Source organism: Pezoporus occidentalis, unplaced genomic scaffold (assembly GCF_034315485.1).
Source record: "Pezoporus occidentalis ecotype Australia unplaced genomic scaffold, CSIRO_AGI_Poc_V1 ctg164, whole genome shotgun sequence".
Taxonomy (NCBI): Eukaryota; Metazoa; Chordata; class Aves; order Psittaciformes; family Psittacidae; genus Pezoporus; species Pezoporus occidentalis.
This window is the reverse complement of record NW_026913466.1, coordinates 3,156,056-3,175,784: the sequence shown is the minus strand read 5'-3', so window position 1 is coordinate 3,175,784 and position 19,729 is coordinate 3,156,056. Positions and strand designations below refer to the sequence as shown.

At 41.3% G+C, this 19,729-nt stretch overlaps 1 protein-coding gene across 2 annotated transcripts in view; it reads left to right on the top strand.

Annotated features, from left to right (window-relative positions):
• CLSTN2 (calsyntenin 2) overlaps window positions 1-19,729 on the top strand; it is a 322,557-nt gene that overhangs the window by 4,452 nt on the left and 298,376 nt on the right. Inside the window, exon 1 of one of the 2 annotated variants that reach the window (XM_062613219.1) lies at window positions 2,053-2,080. The exons of the other annotated variant lie outside the window; for it this stretch is intronic. Coding sequence (XP_062469203.1) covers window positions 2,068-2,080 — 13 coding nt within the window. The 5' untranslated portion in view covers window positions 2,053-2,067. Of the gene's footprint in view, window positions 1-2,052; window positions 2,081-19,729 lie in introns of those variants that run through there. 2 annotated transcript variants of the gene reach the window in all.

Sequence of the window (19,729 nt, the reverse complement as noted above, 5' to 3'; positions counted from 1 at the left end):
CAAAAGGAGCGTGACCAGCAGGGAGAAGGAGGTGATCCTGCCCCTCTACTCCGCTCTCGTGAGACCTCACCTGGAGTATTGTGTGCAGTTCTGGTGTCCTCAACATAAAAAGGACATGGAACTGTTGGAACAAGCCCAGAGAAGGGCCACGAGGATGATCAGGGGACTGGAGCACCTCCCGTATGAAGACAGGCTGAGAAAGTTGGGGCTGTTCAGCCTGGAGAAGAGAAGGCTGCATGGAGACCTCATAGCAGCCTTCCAGTATCTGAAGGGGGCCTGTAGGGATGCTGGAGAGGGACTCTTCATTAGAGACTGTAGTGATAGGAGAAGGGGTAACGGGTTAAAACTTAAACAGGGGAAGTTTAGGTTGGATATAAGAAGGAAATTCTTTCCTGTTAGGGTGGTGAGGCACTGGAATGGGTTGCCCAGGGAGGCTGTGAATGCTCCATCCCTGGCAGTGTTCAAGACCAGGTTGGACGAAGCCTTGGGTGGTATGATTTAGCGTAAGGTGTCCCTGCCCATGGCAGGGGGGTTGGAACTAGATGATCTTAAGGTCCTTTCCAACCCTAACGATTCTATGATTCTATGAAAATGTTAGAGGGTAAATTTCCTCATGTACTTCTTGCATATCAGATTTTCTGTCTGATTGACATGGAAGGTTTTGGGAAAGTAACTTCAAAGATCTAATTCTGCCTTTGAATACATTGCCTTTTCTCCCTTTGTACATACATTCTGGCCTCCTTTTGGTCCTCATTTTGACTTAGTTGCCTCAAAGTGATTTGTTTCCGTTTCTTTTGTGTCCAAGAAGGTTGTATTAGAAGGTGGCAAATCAGTTGCCTGGCTCCTATGGAGTGTCTGAGTGGTGTAGCTAGCACTTCATTTACTGTAGAGTGCTTCCCTAGTGTGAAATAAGTAATGGAAAAATGAAAGCAAAAATGCATTGTTTCTATAGTAAGCTAATTGCTGGTATCAAGTGTAGTTCCCTGTAGTCTATAGGTCTGTTTCTGCAGATATGGCAAATAATCAAGTCCTAATAGTCAAAACATGTTTAATGTTACTTCATGTTTTGTAAGTTTAAGTTTAAAAGACAAATTTTAAACCCCAGCAGCAGTGAGGTTTGGCCTAGCTCAAATTTACAGTTTGTGGAGAGAACCATAAACCAAGCACAGCTCTTCTTAGAGCATTTTTTTCTCCCTCTGGTATCCTTAGGAAAGAGCAGTCTAGAAATAACAGGTAGGGGATACATACAAAGGGATCTTTGACTGACTTCTGCCTTTCCCAGCAATTGTGCTCAAATGGCAGCTTCTCAGTCTCTCAAATATCTTAGATTTATTAAACAGAGGAAAAGTAATCTAGACTGCAGACTATAAGCCTTCTTTCAGTGCAGCTGCTGCTGCTGTCCCTCTTGGGGATATTCCCATTTATGCGGTATTCTAAATGAACCCCTTCTGTCCTCTGAAGGGATAGTGTTTGACAACTGTGTGAAGTAGTCAAACTGACTGATAACCTGGCAATAGGTGCTTGAATCAATCATATAGGCTGTTCATATCTTTGATGCCAACATCAGGCAACTTTATTTCAGCTCTATTGGGTTTGTGTGGCAAGGTTTTGGTAGTGGGAGAGCTACAGGGGTGACTCTGTGAGAAACTCCTAGAATTCCCTTATGTCCAGTGGAGCCAGTGGCAGCTGGCTCCAACACAGACCAACTGCTGGCCAAGGCTGAGACAGTCAGGGATGGTCCCAGCACCTCTGGAATGACATATTTAAGAACAGGTGGAGCAGCCAGAGAGAGGAGTGAGAATGTGTGAGAGAAATATCCCTGCAGACCCCAAGGTCAGCAAGGAAGGAGGGAGAAGGCATTCCTGGTGCCAGAGGAGAAATTCCCCTGCAGCCTGTGGAGGTCCATGGTGCAGCAGATAGCCATGGAGGTTAATAGTGGAGTAGATATCCACCTGCAGCCTGTGGAGGTTAATGGTGGAGCAGATATTCACTGCAGCCTGTGGAGATTAATAGTGGAGCAGACATCAACCCGCAGCTCATGGAGGAGCAGATATTCACCTGCAGCTCATGGAAGTTAATGGTGGAGCAGATGTCCACTTGCAATTACGGAGGTTAATCGTGGTCTTACACAACCTACTGCTGGAGGCTGGGAGGCTATCCAGGAGCATTCTTGTATGTGTATCCTTCTCTTCTTGGGGATGCTTACAGTTTGCCAGTGTTGAAGACAGGGATACTAGCTTCAATTGTCCCTTGTTCTCCTGTAGGAGGACTATTCCTGTGGTCTTCACAGCCCAGTAAATGCAGGGGGTTGTGATTTAGAAGATTAGCTTACCCACTGAACACCAATTATGGTGTTTTGTATGGGTTTTATGATGAATTTTATGGAACATCCAAGCTTATTTAATACTTCCACAATGCAGGTTTGAAGTAGCACACTGGCAAACCCATATTAAACACTCCTTTGATGCCTTTGATAACTGCAGCTGAGGTAGAGAGGAGGGTGAGCAGGAATATAGAATTTGAGTCTGTTTAACTTCAGAATCAGAACATGTGAACCTTGTTGACAAAGTGTGAGTCAAATAAGTGTAGAAAGAGGAGGCAGCTGGAGAAGAACTAGAAGTGGAAAAAGGAAGCCTAATGTCAAACTTGAGAAAGGCTTTTTTATTATTAAAAAGCCCCAAATATGTTCTGACTGAAGGCGAAGTTTGTGGTTTCATCCTGTTGGAATTTTATCTGAGTATGTTGTGATGGTGCAAAAATAGAAGAGTTGTCATGATTTGGAAATAGTGTTTGTAAAAATAGGAGGAATTTTGCAGGAGACACTTGTGGCATGATTTAAAGAGTTGTTAAAGCACTGTATGTAGAGGCAGGCTTACTTGTCTGCCACTTTACAATGTAATATATAAAGCGCTTTCTGCAGCATCATACACTTCCCTTTATGCCAAGTTACTTCTTGCAGAACAGCATAACAGGACGTCTGGTGTAGGATTTATGTAGTGCTCAGAAAATGTGTATAGAAAAGCATGCATATATGTATACTCTATATTTACTTCAAACAGATTTAATTTTGTATACATACATATGTGCCCACATACTTAACTGCGGGGTATAAGCAATGATACAAATCTGAAAGGAAACTTCACAATACGTTTTGCTTTCCACACCTCGTGAGGTTGCAATGTAAGGATGGAGAGTGCCCAAATTCTAGAAATCCAGAACACTTGCTGAGTAGGCTTTGATGCAGTTACTTCTTCGGAGTAAACCCAACTGTTGCAAGAAACTGAGCCTTCATTTCCATGTTGGTTACGTCTTTGGGAACTCTCTTTGCGTAATCTGACCTCCTCTGAATGGCTGTGTAACTGTAGAGTGTTTGGTGTTAAAATACCCTGATTGATATAAAATTAAGCATGCTAACCTCTATACCCAGTTGGACAGAATTGTGCACGTTTGCTGTGGGGCTTTGAGCTGACATCTACAGGATGCTTGCAGTGCTGTAGTGTTTTGCTCTCTTTAATGAACTGCAATTTTACTATATGGACCAGATTAATGAGGGCAATTTAATTATTTTAAGTCTTTAAGTGTAGATTTCTCAAGTGTACTTTAAAGGTCGCTCTAAATGATTTCTTCTTTTGTTGTATGTATTCCAATAAAAATGAATACTATGACTGCTTATGTCTGTTGAGTAAGGGAGTGCATTATAAAGAGTTAGTTGTTAAAACATTATGTATTATGATATGGCATCAAAACTACAAGTGAATTGTCAATAAAAACAGCATAAATGCTCTAGTCAGAAAAACATGGTTATTTATAATATGGATATGTATAATATAGATCTATATCTCTGCAGCAGTTAATTTAACAGCTGTTATTCTAAGTAACTGACATTAAAAAAAGAATCAGCATTTAAAACACATTGAATCTAAATGGGATTTTCCTCTTCATCCCCCCCCCCCCCCAGTCCTGCTTAATGTGGGAGGTACATGACTCTTAAGATCTGTCTTTTAAGAAAATGCTTAATGCTTGGATTTGTGTAACAATCCTTTATGTTCTGCTATGTGGTGATGAAATAACCCTGCTTTTGGCTTTTTTGTGTAGTTGGGGTTGTTATGAGAGGCTCAAGCTTGACAGCAATGAAAAAGACCATATAAAATGGTTTATTTTTTTGGCGCCCTTATGGGACTGAGTATCCTAAAGATCATTCAGCTAGAGTGCAAGTTGACCAGTGTATCATTTAGCATGACTGGGCTATGAAAGAGGATTTTGCCTATTATCTAAAGTGTTTGTTTTTGGAATTGGGTCTAAGAAGCTTATGTGCTGAATTATAATTCGTTTTAATGTGTGTCCTGGGTTCAGCAGTAGCAGTCATTTTTCCCCTTCTTGGTAGCTGGTGCAGTGCAATGTTTTGACTTTCAGCTCGGGAACAGAGCTGATAACAAGCGATGTTTTGGTTTGGCCAAGGACTTTGTGAGCCTCATGCTCTGCCAGGGAGGAGGGGGAGCCAGGAGGAAGCAGAGACAGGACACCTGACCCAAACTGACCAAAGAAGTATTCCATACCACAGCACGTCATGCCCAGGAGGTAACTGGGAGTTAGCCGGAAGGGCCGGGGGCCTGCAGGGTTGGAGGAGGTATCGGTCGGAGCTTGGTCGGGCTGGGGGGGGCGAGTTATCGGTCGGCTGGTGGTGAGATGATGTATTCTCTTCCCTTGTTATTTCCTTTATCATTATTATCATTGGTGGTAGCAGTAGTGATCTGTGTTATACCTTAGTTACTAAACTGTTCTTATCTCAACCTGTGGGAGTTGCATTCTTTTCGATTCTCCTCTCTGTCCCTCCGAGAGCAGGGGGAGGGCAAGAAAAGGGGTGGGAATTGAGCGAACGAATTACCTGACTGGGTTTAAACCACGACAGTTCTTTTTGGCGCCCAACGTGGGGCACGAGGGGTTGAGATAACGACAGATTTGACTGGATTAATAGTCACTCGTCACAATGCTGATTTATTGGCTCTCAGACTTGTTCCTCTTGATCTCACAGCTTCAGAATGTTGTAACTTACGTAGAGCCGGTATTTGCTGTGATAGTGTTTATCAAGTGTGGGGCCTGGGCTAAGGTTCTTGTCTCACTGTGCTTTATGGCAATGGCTTGTAATACGGGCGGGCTCCAGCAGCAGGGCGGGACGGACGTGGCCTTGGACTTGTACGTGGCCGTCCGGCTGCTCTTCACCGTCCTGGCCCTCGCCCTACTCTCCATCTTCGTGAGGCTGCGGGGAGCCGAGGGGGAGCGGCCCCGGGAGCCGGCGGCAGCCGAACCGGCCCGGGAGAGCGGCCCCGGGGACCAAGCGGCGGCGGGAGCGGGGCCGGAGGCCGCGAGGGGACGGCTGCCGGTGGAGGAGGTCGGGGCGGTCGAGGAGCAGAAGGAAGCGGCTGCCGAGCAGCGGGAGAAGGCGGCGGAGGAGCCGAGCCCCGCGGCGGAGCCGAGCCCCGCGGCCGAGCCGAGCCCCGCGGCCGAGCCGAGCCCAGCGGCCGAGCCCAGCCCTGAGACGGCCGAGAGCGTTTCCCGGAAGCCGCCCGCCGAGCCCCAGGAGGATGCAGGAGACCAGGCAGCATTTCCCAGCAAGGCAGAGGAGGAAGAGCTGGACTCAGGAAAAGAGAAGCTGGAGGTGGGAGAGCCGGCAAGCACAGCAGCTACACCGGCCCCAGTGACAAGTACAGCAGCATCAACTGAGAGTTCTGAAGGTTTTGAATGGCCTTTGGGTATCCTTGGGACCTGCCTGCTGATTGTGATGGGGATCAGCATGTTGGCACACACACAGACTGTGTTCTACCCACAACCATTTTGTCTGATCTCAAAAGTTAAGCAGAGTCAGGTCTGGGTCTTGTCTGGGGTTAGACGACGATATGGGGGGACCAAGAGATTTTCCCCAAAGCTGGACAGTCATGAGTGGCAGGGTGTGTGGGACAGTATGGGCAAGTATCTAGTCCACTGGGCCCCTCCAGTGCTTTGGAAGCATCGGAGATGGAAGGCAGCTGTGTGGAGTCCCCAGCAACAAGCTGCAGAAACTGCTGAAGGGGACAGTGAATTATTTTGAGCCTGGTGGGCCCAATGCACTTCAGGCCAGCAGAGCAGAGATGCAACACAGAGATGGACTCGTGATCGAGGGGTGGACTTAGCAATGGACACTATTGCCCAGGTTATTCACGAGTGTGAACACTGCACACAGTCTCTCCTGCTCTGGAAGACTATTACAAGAGATGGAGCCTGGCATCATGGACCAGATGGACTCAGCAGCTTTATAGGGACTGGTCTATGCACTAAGATAAGAGTATATTGAAAATATGGGATCTGAGCATGACGTGAATGGTATGGAATAAGGGGTGGATAATGTCCTGGGTTCAGCAGTAGCAGTCATTTTTCCCCTTCTTGGTAGCTGGTGCAGTGCAATGTTTTGACTTTCAGCTCGGGAACAGAGCTGATAACAAGCGATGTTTTGGTTTGGCCAAGGACTTTGTGAGCCTCATGCTCTGCCAGGGAGGAGGGGGAGCCAGGAGGAAGCAGAGACAGGACACCTGACCCAAACTGACCAAAGAAGTATTCCATACCACAGCACGTCATGCCCAGGAGGTAACTGGGAGTTAGCCGGAAGGGCCGGGGGCCTGCAGGGTTGGAGGAGGTATCGGTCGGAGCTTGGTCGGGCTGGGGGGGGCGAGTTATCGGTCGGCTGGTGGTGAGATGATGTATTCTCTTCCCTTGTTATTTCCTTTATCATTATTATCATTGGTGGTAGCAGTAGTGATCTGTGTTATACCTTAGTTACTAAACTGTTCTTATCTCAACCTGTGGGAGTTGCATTCTTTTCGATTCTCCTCTCTGTCCCTCCGAGAGCAGGGGGAGGGCAAGAAAAGGGGGGGAAGTGAGCGAACGAATTACCTGACTGGGTTTAAACCACGACAATGTGGCTCCTTTCTGTATGGATTTTAAGGATGGTTCTGCATGGAATTGCAGTTTCCTAGCAGTTAATGCTGTTATTTAGATCTTTGGTCTTCATATGTGAAATCTTGACCCTCATTAAATCAGTGCCAGATTTGCAGTGTGTATCAGTGGAATTGGGGTTTCATCCTTTGTGTGTTTTAGTATAAATGCAAGCAGTTCTTTTAAAGCTTTTAATGTTCTTTGGCTAATAGTTGCCTTTAACCAAAAGGGGAATGTTTGATTTAATTCCTTTCACTTTATGGCTTCCTGGTCTAACTGCTTTCATCGTGTTAATGGAACAATTCTTTTTCTGTAGCTTTTTTTTTTTTGTTTGTTTGGTTGTTTTCTTTTTTTCTCCTTTTCAAAGTGCTTTTCATTCAATTTAAAACTCTTAAGTGAAGTGTTGACAAGGTTGGCCCTCCTACAGATTTAAGTATGGTAATTCCTCACTAGGTTGCCTTCAAAAATACCTGTAATGAAGCAGTCTGTTTTCCTCGTTTCCTTATTGACTGTCTTCTATCCAGTACCCATGATTCCTGTCTGTTATTAGTTAAATACTATGAGTATAGTAAAGACAAACAATGCTGCCGTTTCCCAAGGTTTTGATAGTGCTTATTTTGTCAAACTGTTTTTTTGTTGCTGTTTTAAATCAGACTAATCACTTGAAGGTGTGCATCCCACATATGGATAGTACTTGTCTGCTTTTCTAATACCAACTATTAAGAATGACATTTTGCTTACCTCACCATTACTTTCCTATACGTACCTTAGGACAATAAAAATGAACACCTTAATTTAATTTCAAGAAAATTGCCATCAAATGTAAATATTAAGATTTTGCTGTTTTCTGATCAGCATTCAGCCATCACTCATTTGCTATCAGGTTAGAGTAAGTAAAATAGGTCAGAAACTGGACTCTACTTATTTTGAGGCTGATTTCTTTTTGATTTCTGACTTCAGTAGATTCTCCTATCACACTAATGTGTGTGTATGCGTTTATATATGTGCTGCATATGTGTCTGACCATTATCAGCATACAAGAATTTAATGACTTGTGACATTTTTATTGACTTTCACAGTATTCCCACCCCCCAAGAAAAAAAAAAACAGCTTCTGAAATTAGGAGACTAAGAAAATGTCGTATTTCATTCCTTAAAAGATAATTAGCCCTACTTATAATATGAAGGAGAAATGGAAAGGTAGTGCAGGTATATCCCAAGAGCTTACCAAACACAAATGAGTGATGAGCATTTCCCTCATAGCTTTGTGTTTTGTTTTTTTTTATACTTAAACCTGATTGTTTGAATGACTGTAGCTGACAAACATCACTCGCCTTGTCTATACTGGTTGCAAAATTGCAGTAATTTGGTGAATTTCTTGGTTATGAGCTTGGAAAATATGGGTTGGTGAAAGTTAAAATTATCTGTGAGTGCTCTCTCATGATTTTCTGTCTGATAGACATTGCTGGTGTCTAAAATGTGTTTTGGACTTAGTTTCACAAAGGCTACTAGCAGAGGTTCATATATGCCAGAATGCATTGGCAGTAGTAGAATCATAGAATGGTTGGGGTTTGAAAGGACTAGTTGGTTTTGGTCTAGTTGAAATGACTAGATGGTCATCTAGTTCCATCCCCCTGCCATGGTCAGGGATGCCTCACACTAGACCATGTCACCCAAGGCTCTGTCCAACCTGGCCTTGAACACTGCCAGGGATGGAGCATTCACAACCTCCCTGGGCAACCCATTCCAGTGCCTCACCACCCTCACAGGGAAGAACTTCCTCCTTATATCTAACTTGAACTTCCCCTGTTTAAGTTTAAACCCATTTCCCGGTGTCATTCTCTACAGTCCCTGATGAAGAGAGGATTTAAGGTATTTCTGAAGAAATTGGGTGGCAATGATGTTTGAAGGGCATTTTTCCTCTTTTTCCTTTGAGCACTACTTAAAAATTCCTGAACTAGAGTAGAACAGATGGCCTTTGCTATTGTTGTCAGTCTTCGGAAGAAAAAAAGGAACTTTTAAGAACTTAGTTAACAGAATTTTAAATTCATGTTGAGAAATAAAACCTTGAAAGATTGAAATCAGTGTGATTTATGCTAAGATGCTTTAGAAAGTTTGCATGATGATAGTGGATATAAATCTAGCTAAGGTAGACTCATAAACTGTAGATTTTGTGTCATAAATGGAAACTATAATTGTTTGGTTACTGTAATTGGCTTCCATCTTTTTCTTCCTAGAAAACAGGGTAAACAGTGTGGAGGTACAGAATGGAAAGATCAGATTGTTGTTATTTAACCCTGTTGCTGAAGTAAAAGGTACAAGATGAGACAGGTTGTCCTTAATGAAATAAGCCTTGAAATATCACTCTTTAAATTATTTTGGGAAACTGATTTCTTTTTCTCTTTGCAGTCCTTCTTTAACTGTAGCCTTTGGTGCTGTGGGGTCTGTGGACCATTTACAATGACTGCAAAACATAATCCAGAAACACAAGTCTATTTTCAGTAGGCTTGTGTTACCATTCAGCTGTCCCATCTCCAAATATGTAGAGATCCACAAATCAAACCACAAATCAGAGCCACTTGTGAAGATGAGCAAAGATAGCCTAGAGAGTGTATTTTTGGTGGAGACAACATGGCCTCAGAAAATATCAGTCTTTTAGTTGGATATGGGACTCTTTTCTAAGAAAAAATATGTTTTTTTCCCAATATGAATTCTCTCTTTTATAAATGAGTGTGTGTAGGTTTGAATATAAAATAAAAACTCTTACAGGATTCAAAATGTCCTAATAACTAAATAATAGCCACTTCAAAGTTATTTGTAGCTTGCAAACTTTAATTGCTTGAGTAGGGCTGGGCATCGGTCAGTGGGTGGTGCACAATTGTACTGTACATCACTTGGGTTTCTTTAGTTTTATTTCTCTCTCTTCCTTTTTACCTCCCATTTCATTATTATTATGGTAATATTTTATTTCTATTATTAAACTGTTCTTATCTCAACCACGGGTTTTACTTTTTTCTGATTCTCCTCCCACTAAGGTGCTAAGGGAGTGACCAAGTGGCTATGTGGTACTTAGTTGCCTGCTGGGATTAAACCATGAGAGTTTCAAAGTGTATATGTTTGTTAAATTATAGTGGAATTTACTAGGGGATAAATTTTAAAATGCTTATATAATTTCTTAAATTCTCCTTTTGAACACGAGACAAGAGAGAAATCTATGCATAGTGTAGCTTAACTTTCTTTGGAAATATTTGAAACTGAACACTATAAATGCTTTCTGTACAGAGTAAGTATGAGGAAGTGTGTATGAGGAAGTCTTTCACAGTAGCTATTCCAAATACATCTTACTTTGTACAACAGAGAACATACAGTTACAGATCACCAGAGGAGTTAAATAAGTTTGGTATTTCAAGAAGCTGGTGCTAGCAGTTCAATGTGTCAAGTTCCTAAGGTTTCAGTGCTTCCAGCACTAGGAATCATAACAGCCAGAAAAGGGCTTGGGGCTGGGAGACTTGGTGTTCAGGAGCTCAGTCTCCAAAGAGTTCAGGTTGATGGGAAGACATTGAAATTCTGTAACCTTTTGGGCACATTGCCTTGACTGTATTTCAAGAAGTGGTTCTCATAGATGCCACAAATCCTAAAAATAAATGAGGACTGGCAATAAGGTGTGTTTCAGAAATTTAATTATACACAAGCTTCTGTTTGTTGGAAGCTAAAATAAAACCCAATATATCTCTGCAAGACTTAGCAATATTGGCAGATTAGTGGATTTAGCGAAACCTTGAGAATAGCTGAGGGGTAAATTGGGACATAGAAAGAAAATTAATGTTAGTTTGTCTTTAAATTTACCTCATTCTCTTCTGAAATACCTTCTGCGAAGTGCTAACTGTAGCATTATTGTAAAGGATTTTTGAGACTTTTGAGTCAGTCATTGTTGTCGTTCGTCACTCAACCCAGTGAACTTCTGATTTCAGCTGAACAACGTTAATTAATACCAGCAGTTGGTAAGGATATTAAAAATAAGTGGGATTTCTGAAAATAGCTTTTGCAGAAGGAAAACTGTATAATTAAAAGACAAAAAAAGACAATGTTTAATGCTGTGAGCTTAACATGCTGTTTGACAGACAAGGTCGTTTCTCAGCACGGTGCTCCCCCTTCTGAGAATGCAGCTGATAACAGGACAAAATTCACTTCATGCATTTCTGTGCTGTTTTTCGTGTTATAACTCACAAACCTCTCAAAAAATGTTGCACCAGCAACTGAGGGAAATTACTCAGTTCAAAGCTTAGGCTTACTAAAGGTGTGTGTATTGCTGATGAGAATTCAAATGTATTTGTGAAATCTTTGAAAAAAACTACCTTGAGAAAGGATTTTTCACGCTGTTAGCTCTTTTTAAATACATTTGAAATAGCAGCTCATGGAAGTGTTTGCCATTTTAAGTTGACTTCTTGAAAAGTGTAAAAATATTGTGGATATGTATTTCTTATTATTTCTGTGTATGTACATGTCTTGCATATTCTGAATACAAGCAGTCTGTGATTTGATGATAAAGTTGATTTATTTAATGACCTCAAGAAAAGGGTATATGTAATTTGCATCCGCTACCGAACTGTAGAGCATGCCAGCTCTGTACACAGGCATTCGGGTAGTTAATAGTCCTGGTTGCAGCCTTCCGGCAGTGATCTCCAGAGCCAGTTCGTCTTCACAGACTGTCGCAAAGCTGGGGCTGAAAGGTGTGTTTGCTGCTTTTGTGAAAGGATTTGAGCAGCATCCTGGGTTATTCTCCAAATGGTCCGTTAGTGACAGCTTCGGGAGTGTGCAGCTTCCGTGTTGCAGGACTGTGAATGCTCTTGGTCTTTGATCAATGAAGAAAAAAACCTCTGTCAGCTTTCTTATAGAGTGTCGTAGCAACTGGTGGATAATGAAGCAAGCTATGTGCTCTCTGTTTATGAACAGAACTGGGTATGGAAGAGTAATAATTAGAGAACGCAGGAGAGCAGTGCTATGTACAAGTGATTTCCCAACCCATGGTAGTGATGCATTTGGCACAGTGGCTTTTTCTCCAACCTTATATGTCTTTCTGCTTTCCAGTTTCTTTGAAAGAAGCAGATGGGAATTTAATTATCCTAATAATATTCCACACCATCTGAGAAATGTGTTATTTATTGTGTATGCTCTGATATTAATAGTTGCACTTTATTCCTTAAACTGAATTGCAATTTTAGTATGCATTTAAAAAAGTAATTCAAAAAATATGTTGAAAAATGCTGCTACTTATTGGTTTGTGAGTTACCTTTGCAGCATGCATCAAGCTAACTTCTTTTAGTTCTCTATATTATATCCTTACAACATTATTAAAATATGCTGACCTTTATCTCTCACAGTAGGGTGCCAGTTGGTGACTGGGGCATCTAGTCATTACTGAGGTACAAATGTGCCATTTTCCAAGCAGTGATTACCCAGAAATTGTTTTTCAGAGCTTTAAAAGTAGTTTTATTCTTAGGATTTTGCTAGTTCTCCTATCACCCCGATTTATGGTTAAGTTTCTCCTCTATCAAAAGAAGTGAAGGAGCCTCAGAAAACAGAAACGGGAGAGAAGCTTGCGGGCTAATTTTGTGACCTGCCTTCTCCCCAGGCAGAACACTTGACTCTTATTATCTCTGCTTTCCATTTGTGCAGGTTTTCAGAGTTTAGCATTTCTAGAATGTGTAAAATATGGATGTTATTCCTAATAAGTATGAATTTATAGATAAGAATTGTTTGAAAGGGAGGAAAAACCCCACCTACCAACCCCTAGCTGCAACCTGTATTGTAAAGCAGATGCTATTTACATTTGAATTTTATGTATTTATGCATAACAGCAAGACTCTTGGCCTTGATTCTGAATGAAACACAAATTTCCTTCACTTTTTTGGCTAGGGAGAGCCAAGGATTTTTGGTTTATTTTGCATTTTTATCCTTTAAAATCCAATATGAACTAAGGCTTTAGAAAACTAGACATTTTACAAAAGACTGCATAAAGCGTGTAACTACTGTTATTGATTTTCCTCACTAATGGAATAATGCTCATGTCTCTTCTTAGCTGGTCTCCTGAGCTTCTGCAGGTCACATGGTATTATAATAAAATCAAACACAGTGACATTGTTTGTTAAACTACACACCATGAATAGAAAATCAGGCCCGGAATGACTCTTTGCTTTGCCGCTTATTTTACTGCTTTGTTCTTGTTTTGTTTTTGTTTTTAAATATTATTAAATATTAATGTTGAAAAAGCAGTGGGTGTCAGAAACTACTGCTCATATGGAAGTACTGTGTTGCTTTATCAGGAGGAGCTGACAGATAAAACATTAAATAGAATTTGTTTGCACTGATGTACAAAAATAAGAACCAGGATAATATCTCCATCCTTTTTATCTCTTTTTGTGCCCATTTGTGGAATGAAGCTTGGTGGGTACTACTGCAGGAAGATAGAAAGGGCATCAAAGATTATGTGAGTCATTTAATTCTATATATTTATTTCTCATAAAATATAAAGGAGAATAATGTAGTCAGGAGTGCAACAGCAGGGAGTGCTGCTTATTTGGGAAGAGGCCTCAAAACAAAAATAAGACAAAGCTTTAGTTTAGTTAATGTAAGAATAAAATTAAGTCAATTCATATTTTAAATATTTTAGAAGTTTTTCCCCATCCTGGCAGTTTTCAAGTTTGAAAACAATTTTCATTTGAATATGATATACTCATTTGAGTATAATCAAATTGAAAATGAATCTTTTTTTTCATGCAATGCCTTCTTTCTGCTGCAAGGAGATACTGTGTCCCCCAAGTTGCTTTGTCTTTTGATTTAAGTCTGACCAGACTGCTTTTACCTAAAGTTACAGCTGAAATCATTGATTCTTCTCTCTGAAGATTCTTCTTTGCTATTTAACATGCATTTTCTATAGCATGAGGTTAGAGGAGATGCTAAAGGTGTCTGTGGTTCTGTTATGACTTAGAGGGGATCTGTTCTTCTAGCCTGCATATTTTAACATCAGCTTAATAATATTTCTTTGTTCCACATAGAAAATTATTCTGCAGTCAGCGCGTTGCTTTTGAATTTAGCTTTCTATAGGTAAGACTAAATGGACTTAAAAGCTAAGGTAATTTTAAAGTAGCTTGTGATATTATAATTACACTCAAGATTTGCAGTGGTTTAACCAGTTGGATAATACCAAATGGTCGTTTTTTTAGATGACTGTAACTGATTTGCTGGGTTCTGGTAAGAGGTTACTGTATTTCCAAACTTTTCTATTGAGGTAAATGTAGTCACGGCTCAAATAACTATTCAAGTTCTAAGTTGTAATGAAACATCCAGACAGGATCTTGAAAGGGGTGAAAAAGTAATATCCTACTGATTTCTGCCTGAATGGTTGTGTCTTTCATATGCTGACATTGCTCAATGCCTGAGAATTGGTGGTGACACCTGGAGTTTGATGCAGATACTGATGTTAATGCAGCAGCTTCTGAGGTGTAATTAGGTTGATAAATGGGATAATTCTGTGCTTAGATTTTTCTGCTACACACTGTGCCGTGAAGCTACAGCTTAGCTTGCAGCCCCCTGGGAGGTGAGAACATTGCTGTTGACTGAAAGCAGTGTGAAATGTTCAGTCCGTGTTCAAATTTGAATAATGTTTTTAATAAAAGTAAATGTCTGTGGTAATCAAAATCCCTCTGTAATTATTCAGCTACTCCCCCAGTATGAATCTGTGTATTTTAGATATACTTTTGCTTAACAAACAACAGTCAATAAACCATTTCCTGCAGCATAACAGCTATTAGAGAAGGGGTGGGAGCAGGGGCAGTTGCAGTTTTGTTTTGAGGAACAGAAGCTTTAGCAGTAAAAGTAAAGCACAAGATATTAGGTTCACCTCTCCCTAAATTGTTGAAATCTGTTAGTAACTTAGTGAATAAATAACTCTTTCATTTATAAACTGAAAATCGGTGTTAATACTGTTAAGCTTTTAATGTCTTGGTGAACTTGATGCTAAAATTTAAACCCCAGCTGTTGTTTGCTTCATGTCAAAGTGAAAAAATTTAAGTTCATTTGCATCCTGCCCTGAACTGATCTAGACGTACTGTGTTCCCTGTACTATATCATCTCATCTAACAGGGGGGATTACTTGCAGTGCTCATTCAAGCAGAACTTGCAATTTCTGAAGGGATAGTTTAATGTCAGCAAAGAAGTTTGTTGTGATTTAGAACAGGAAGCTTCTGTATCAGAAATGCTCCTCAGTTTTATGCCAGTGGTTTAAGTACTCGTGTAAAACAGTACCAGAATGTCAGTGTTGTCCTTGTGGAAGATGTGCTAAGGTGTAAATACAAGGTATGCAGGGTGGAAAGATACTAAAAGCAGTAGAAAAGAGAAACGGAGTTTCTAGTTTCTTGAGGAAGTTATGTGGTAATGGGAGAACGATTTCATAATAGGAAGACAAAGAATTTGCTTTTTACACTGTATGTTAGACCATCATGAGACAGGATAGTTTTACCCTTCTGATGATGTGTTATTGCAATAGTGATCCTGCTCAGTACGAGAGGAACCACAGGTTCAGACCCCTGGTGCGTGCGCTTGGCTGAGGAGCCACTGGCACGAGGCTACCATCTGCGGGCTTATGACTGAACGCCTCTAAGTCAGAATCCCGCCTAGACGCTCGATGTTGTGCTGTTGCGTCATCGGTCACGCGAGATTGACCCAGGAGCTGACAGTCTTGTTCAGAATGTGCGGGTTAAACCCTTCCTGAATCTTTGTTAGCGAAGACAGGCCTTCCTCATAGGAGAAGGAGAGCTCCTCTCTTCAAACCCGGGCAGGTGGAGCTCACCTAGCCTTGTAAGGTCTTCCATCAAAGAGAAGGACACTCTTACAGAACCTACGACCTGAGGACTTTGCTCTCACCTCTCTAGCTAGCTAGGCCGTGGCAGTTAAACCTCAGGTGTAAAGGGTTGGGACAGTTCTGTGCGAGCTGCGCCTCACCTAAAAAATCCACTGTGCAGGCTGGAAGGGCTCACTCTCACTCTCACTTGTGTGTATGGACGGGCGAGGGTCAAAGCGGCAGGTGACAAGGTGCATGGGAAGCTGCAGATCCTTGCATGCAGACGGAGCAGCGCATGGGTAGCTCGAGATTGCTCAGGAGATGACAGTCCTGGTTGGACACTTCCTGACTGCCTAAGCACCCCTTTTTTTCCAACCAGATTTGCATATCCCACATGCCCATGGTCATCGTGCTTGTAGTAAGTGTGGGTAAAGCCCTTCCCAAATCTTTGCTTGCGAAGCCAAGCCATCAACTTATGCTCTGTAGTTAGCCCAGATGACTTGCACTTGAATTGGAACCGTTTAAGTAGACTAGGAAATGTATAAGCTGTGGCAAAGCAGAGTCCTATTGCCTGTACATTGTTTCTATATTTTTATGCATGTTTCCATGGTTGTATTTGTTGCTACTTTTGTCCATAGGTGCTTCAAGGATTTCTCTTTAAATTGCCTGAGGTTTTGTGAGTTCCTTGGATGGGATGGCAAGGAGAGGTTATGGGAAATGGAGACTGTCAGCATGGAAGTGGCCTCAAGGGGTGTTCCAGCTTATGTCAAAAGACAGCTATCTCTAACCCATCATCCTTGCTGCACAAATACCTACAGTATGAAGAACAAATAAGCATGGGCTTTAAGGTTTTGTAAAAGTAGGACAGAAACGAGAGGGCAAAGACTGTGATTAGTGTAATGCTGCACCCTAAGCTTGCAGTGTGTGTGTGAGTAAGGTAATACTGCTGTGAATTTTAAGTTTTTCTAGTTGGTCTAGTCATAGCAGTCTGATTTTGGTGAGTAAATATGACACAGAGAAGCCAATGAAAGGTGTTTAGGGTTTGGTTCTTGCTCTAGGAAACAAGGCTGACCTAACTGATGAAGCTTTCTGTGCCCTGGGCACTGTGGTCTGCTTCTGTTTGCTTGTCTCTTTTCACATCCTGCAGACATAAGGTCTGCTGTGACTGATGCTCTAAGTCATGTGACTGAATCTGGATAAGTAAATAAAATACTCTCAAGTATTTTATTTATAAAATAAATAAATATTTTTATTTATCCTGACACTGAAGGAAGCGCTGTATGTTGTGATTGACATGGCGTCTTATTGACTTTCTCTAATAGCATTCCTTTGCTCAGCCCAGTTTTGAAATATGTTCTCTTTCAAAAGTTTTAGCCTCCCAGGGATTTTCTCTGGATCTTCTACTTCTCTGAAGTGTTCTTGAGGCTCAGACCTTCTGGATGTGCTGATCCTTAGTTCAAGAAACTGTAAATCACCTCGTTGTTTTTCATGGCATTATTTATGCTATTGGCTGGGCTATGTGCAACGCCTAAAACAGCTGGGTCTGTATCCTTCCAAAAGATGTTTTTCTGGCAGTTGCATAAAACAATTTCTCCTAACAGTTTTCTGCAGCTGTGAAGCAATATTGCCAAATAGTGCTGATGCACTTGTGTTATGAATGGAATTATGATCTTGTCTTCAAAAGCAGAATTGAGGAGGTCAAGTCCACGAAACGGACAGTAAAGATAAGTAGCAGAGAATATTTTCTACAAGAAAATGCAAATCCTGATAACTGTGTAAAGATCATGGTCTTAGTAAAGAATCAGTCTTCTGGTGAATTCGGAAATCATCTACTAAGAGAATATGAGTAATTACAGCTTTAAAACTTTGGTGTGGATTCTGAAAGCAGGACCAGCAGGTCGAAGGAGGTGATCCTGCCCTTTTACTCTGCTCTCATGAGACCTCACTTGGAGTATTGTGTACAGTTCTGGTGTCCTCAACATAAAAAGGATATGGAACTGTTGGAACAAGTCCAGAGGAGGCCACGAGGACGATCAGGGGACTGGAGCACCTCCTGTGTGAAGACAGGCTGAGAAAGTTGGGGCTGTTCAGCCTGGAGAAGAGAAGGCTCCATGGAGACCTCATAGCAGCCTTCCAGTATCTGAAGGGGGCCTGTAGGGGTGCTGGAGAGGGACTCTTCATTAGAGACTGTAGTGATAGGACAAGGGGTAACGGGTTAAAACTTAAACAGGAGAAGTTTAGATTAGATATAAGGAAGAAATTCTTTCCTGTAAGGGTGGTGAGGCACTGGAATGGGTTGCCCAGGGAGGTTGTGAATGCTCCATCCCTGGCAGTGTTCAAGACCAGGTTGGACAAAGCCTTGGGTGTCATGATTTAGTGTGCGGTGTCCCTGCCCATGGTAGGGGGGTTGGAACTAGATGATCTTAAGGTCCTTTCCAACCCTAACTATTCTATGATTCTATGGACGCATCTGCTGCTGTTGTATATGGATCCACAACCAAAATAAAATGCATGAATGCCATTTAAACATCTGGAAGACTGAATAAATCTCTAACTGCATTGTTGACTGATGTTTTTTGCTAATCCTAGTTGATTAATCCAAACCCTTTTTTTTTTCTTTTGTGTCAAAGAATTTATTTCTTATTATTTTAAAAAGTAACATCAACCTATTTTGGGGGAAGTAGAGGAATCAGAATTTCATTCTGGTATTGAAACAGGGTTTGAGGATTTCCAGTTTGTTGCTGAAAAAACATATGCACTTTAACTTGTAAGTCATAACTTCAGTAGTTTTCTACAGAAATACTAAGGACACTGGAACGCTTTGCAGACTTCCAGTTTTCTGTAATGTCAAACTTTATTTAGTATTGTGGGACTTCTCAGAAACTTAGCTAACAACTGCAGCTTTATGTGATGTTCTTCGTAGGCATGAAGTTCATGAAGGCTTAAACTCCAGTTTGGTTATTTCAGGGTTTCTCCTGTCTCATCTCTGCTTTTTCTCAGTCATGAACTGCCATGAATTTCTGTTCCACTTAGTCAGATAGTTACTTGCAATGGTGAACATAATTCTCCTGAAAACCTTTGTAAAACTAAGTAGAAAGGTAACCACAAAAGGCTTAAAATTTAATCACTAGCAAGTAAATTGTTCATGAAATTAAATTGTTTCTAATCATGTGAAATAATCGGGGCCATCCATGGTCAGTGGAGGTACAAAAGAAAACCCCAGAAAGTATAGAGAAGCAATTAACTTTAATGACTGATTTCTTTCAATTTTAATGTTGCTATTCCTATATTATTTCTGCTTTATGAACCGAACATCAGAACATTTCTGAGGATTAATAATAGTACAGGGTATGTCTAAACAACCCCTTGCTTTGAGTTCTTTTGACTTTGTAGGCAGTGTATTGATCTGGAATGCCTTTGCTATAACATGATCAAAAGGAATAGAAGAACCTAAGAGTCCAAGTAATTGAAAACTCTCCGAAGTATTTGTAATGTTGCTGAACAGAGCAAACTGTTCTTCTGGAAACATCCAGGTAGGGTTTTTTCCCAGTCAAGATTGGTTGTCTTGTCTTTTCAGATCTATCTAAGGTTTTAGAAGGTTTTGTACAGGAAGTTTATTTCAATTTCATGTTGTATTATTGGGATGGAGGGGGAATGGTAGTAGTCTTGCAGTTCTGTTACATTTCTCTGTCCACTTTAAAATGTAATCTAAATACCAGTCTATTTCTGTAGTGTATTCCTGTGCATGTGTATGCACCGTCAGCACTTCTACTTTGAAACGAGTTGATGGAGATATGGTTGCAGACTGCTTTAGCGGCTTGCACCTAGCTTGTGGACCATCTTTCCTGTCTCATGTTGGTGGCAGTCACTTTCTGTCACATGCTGTGTTCTTGCAGCTGCTTATGCAACCCCTGAAATGGTGGAA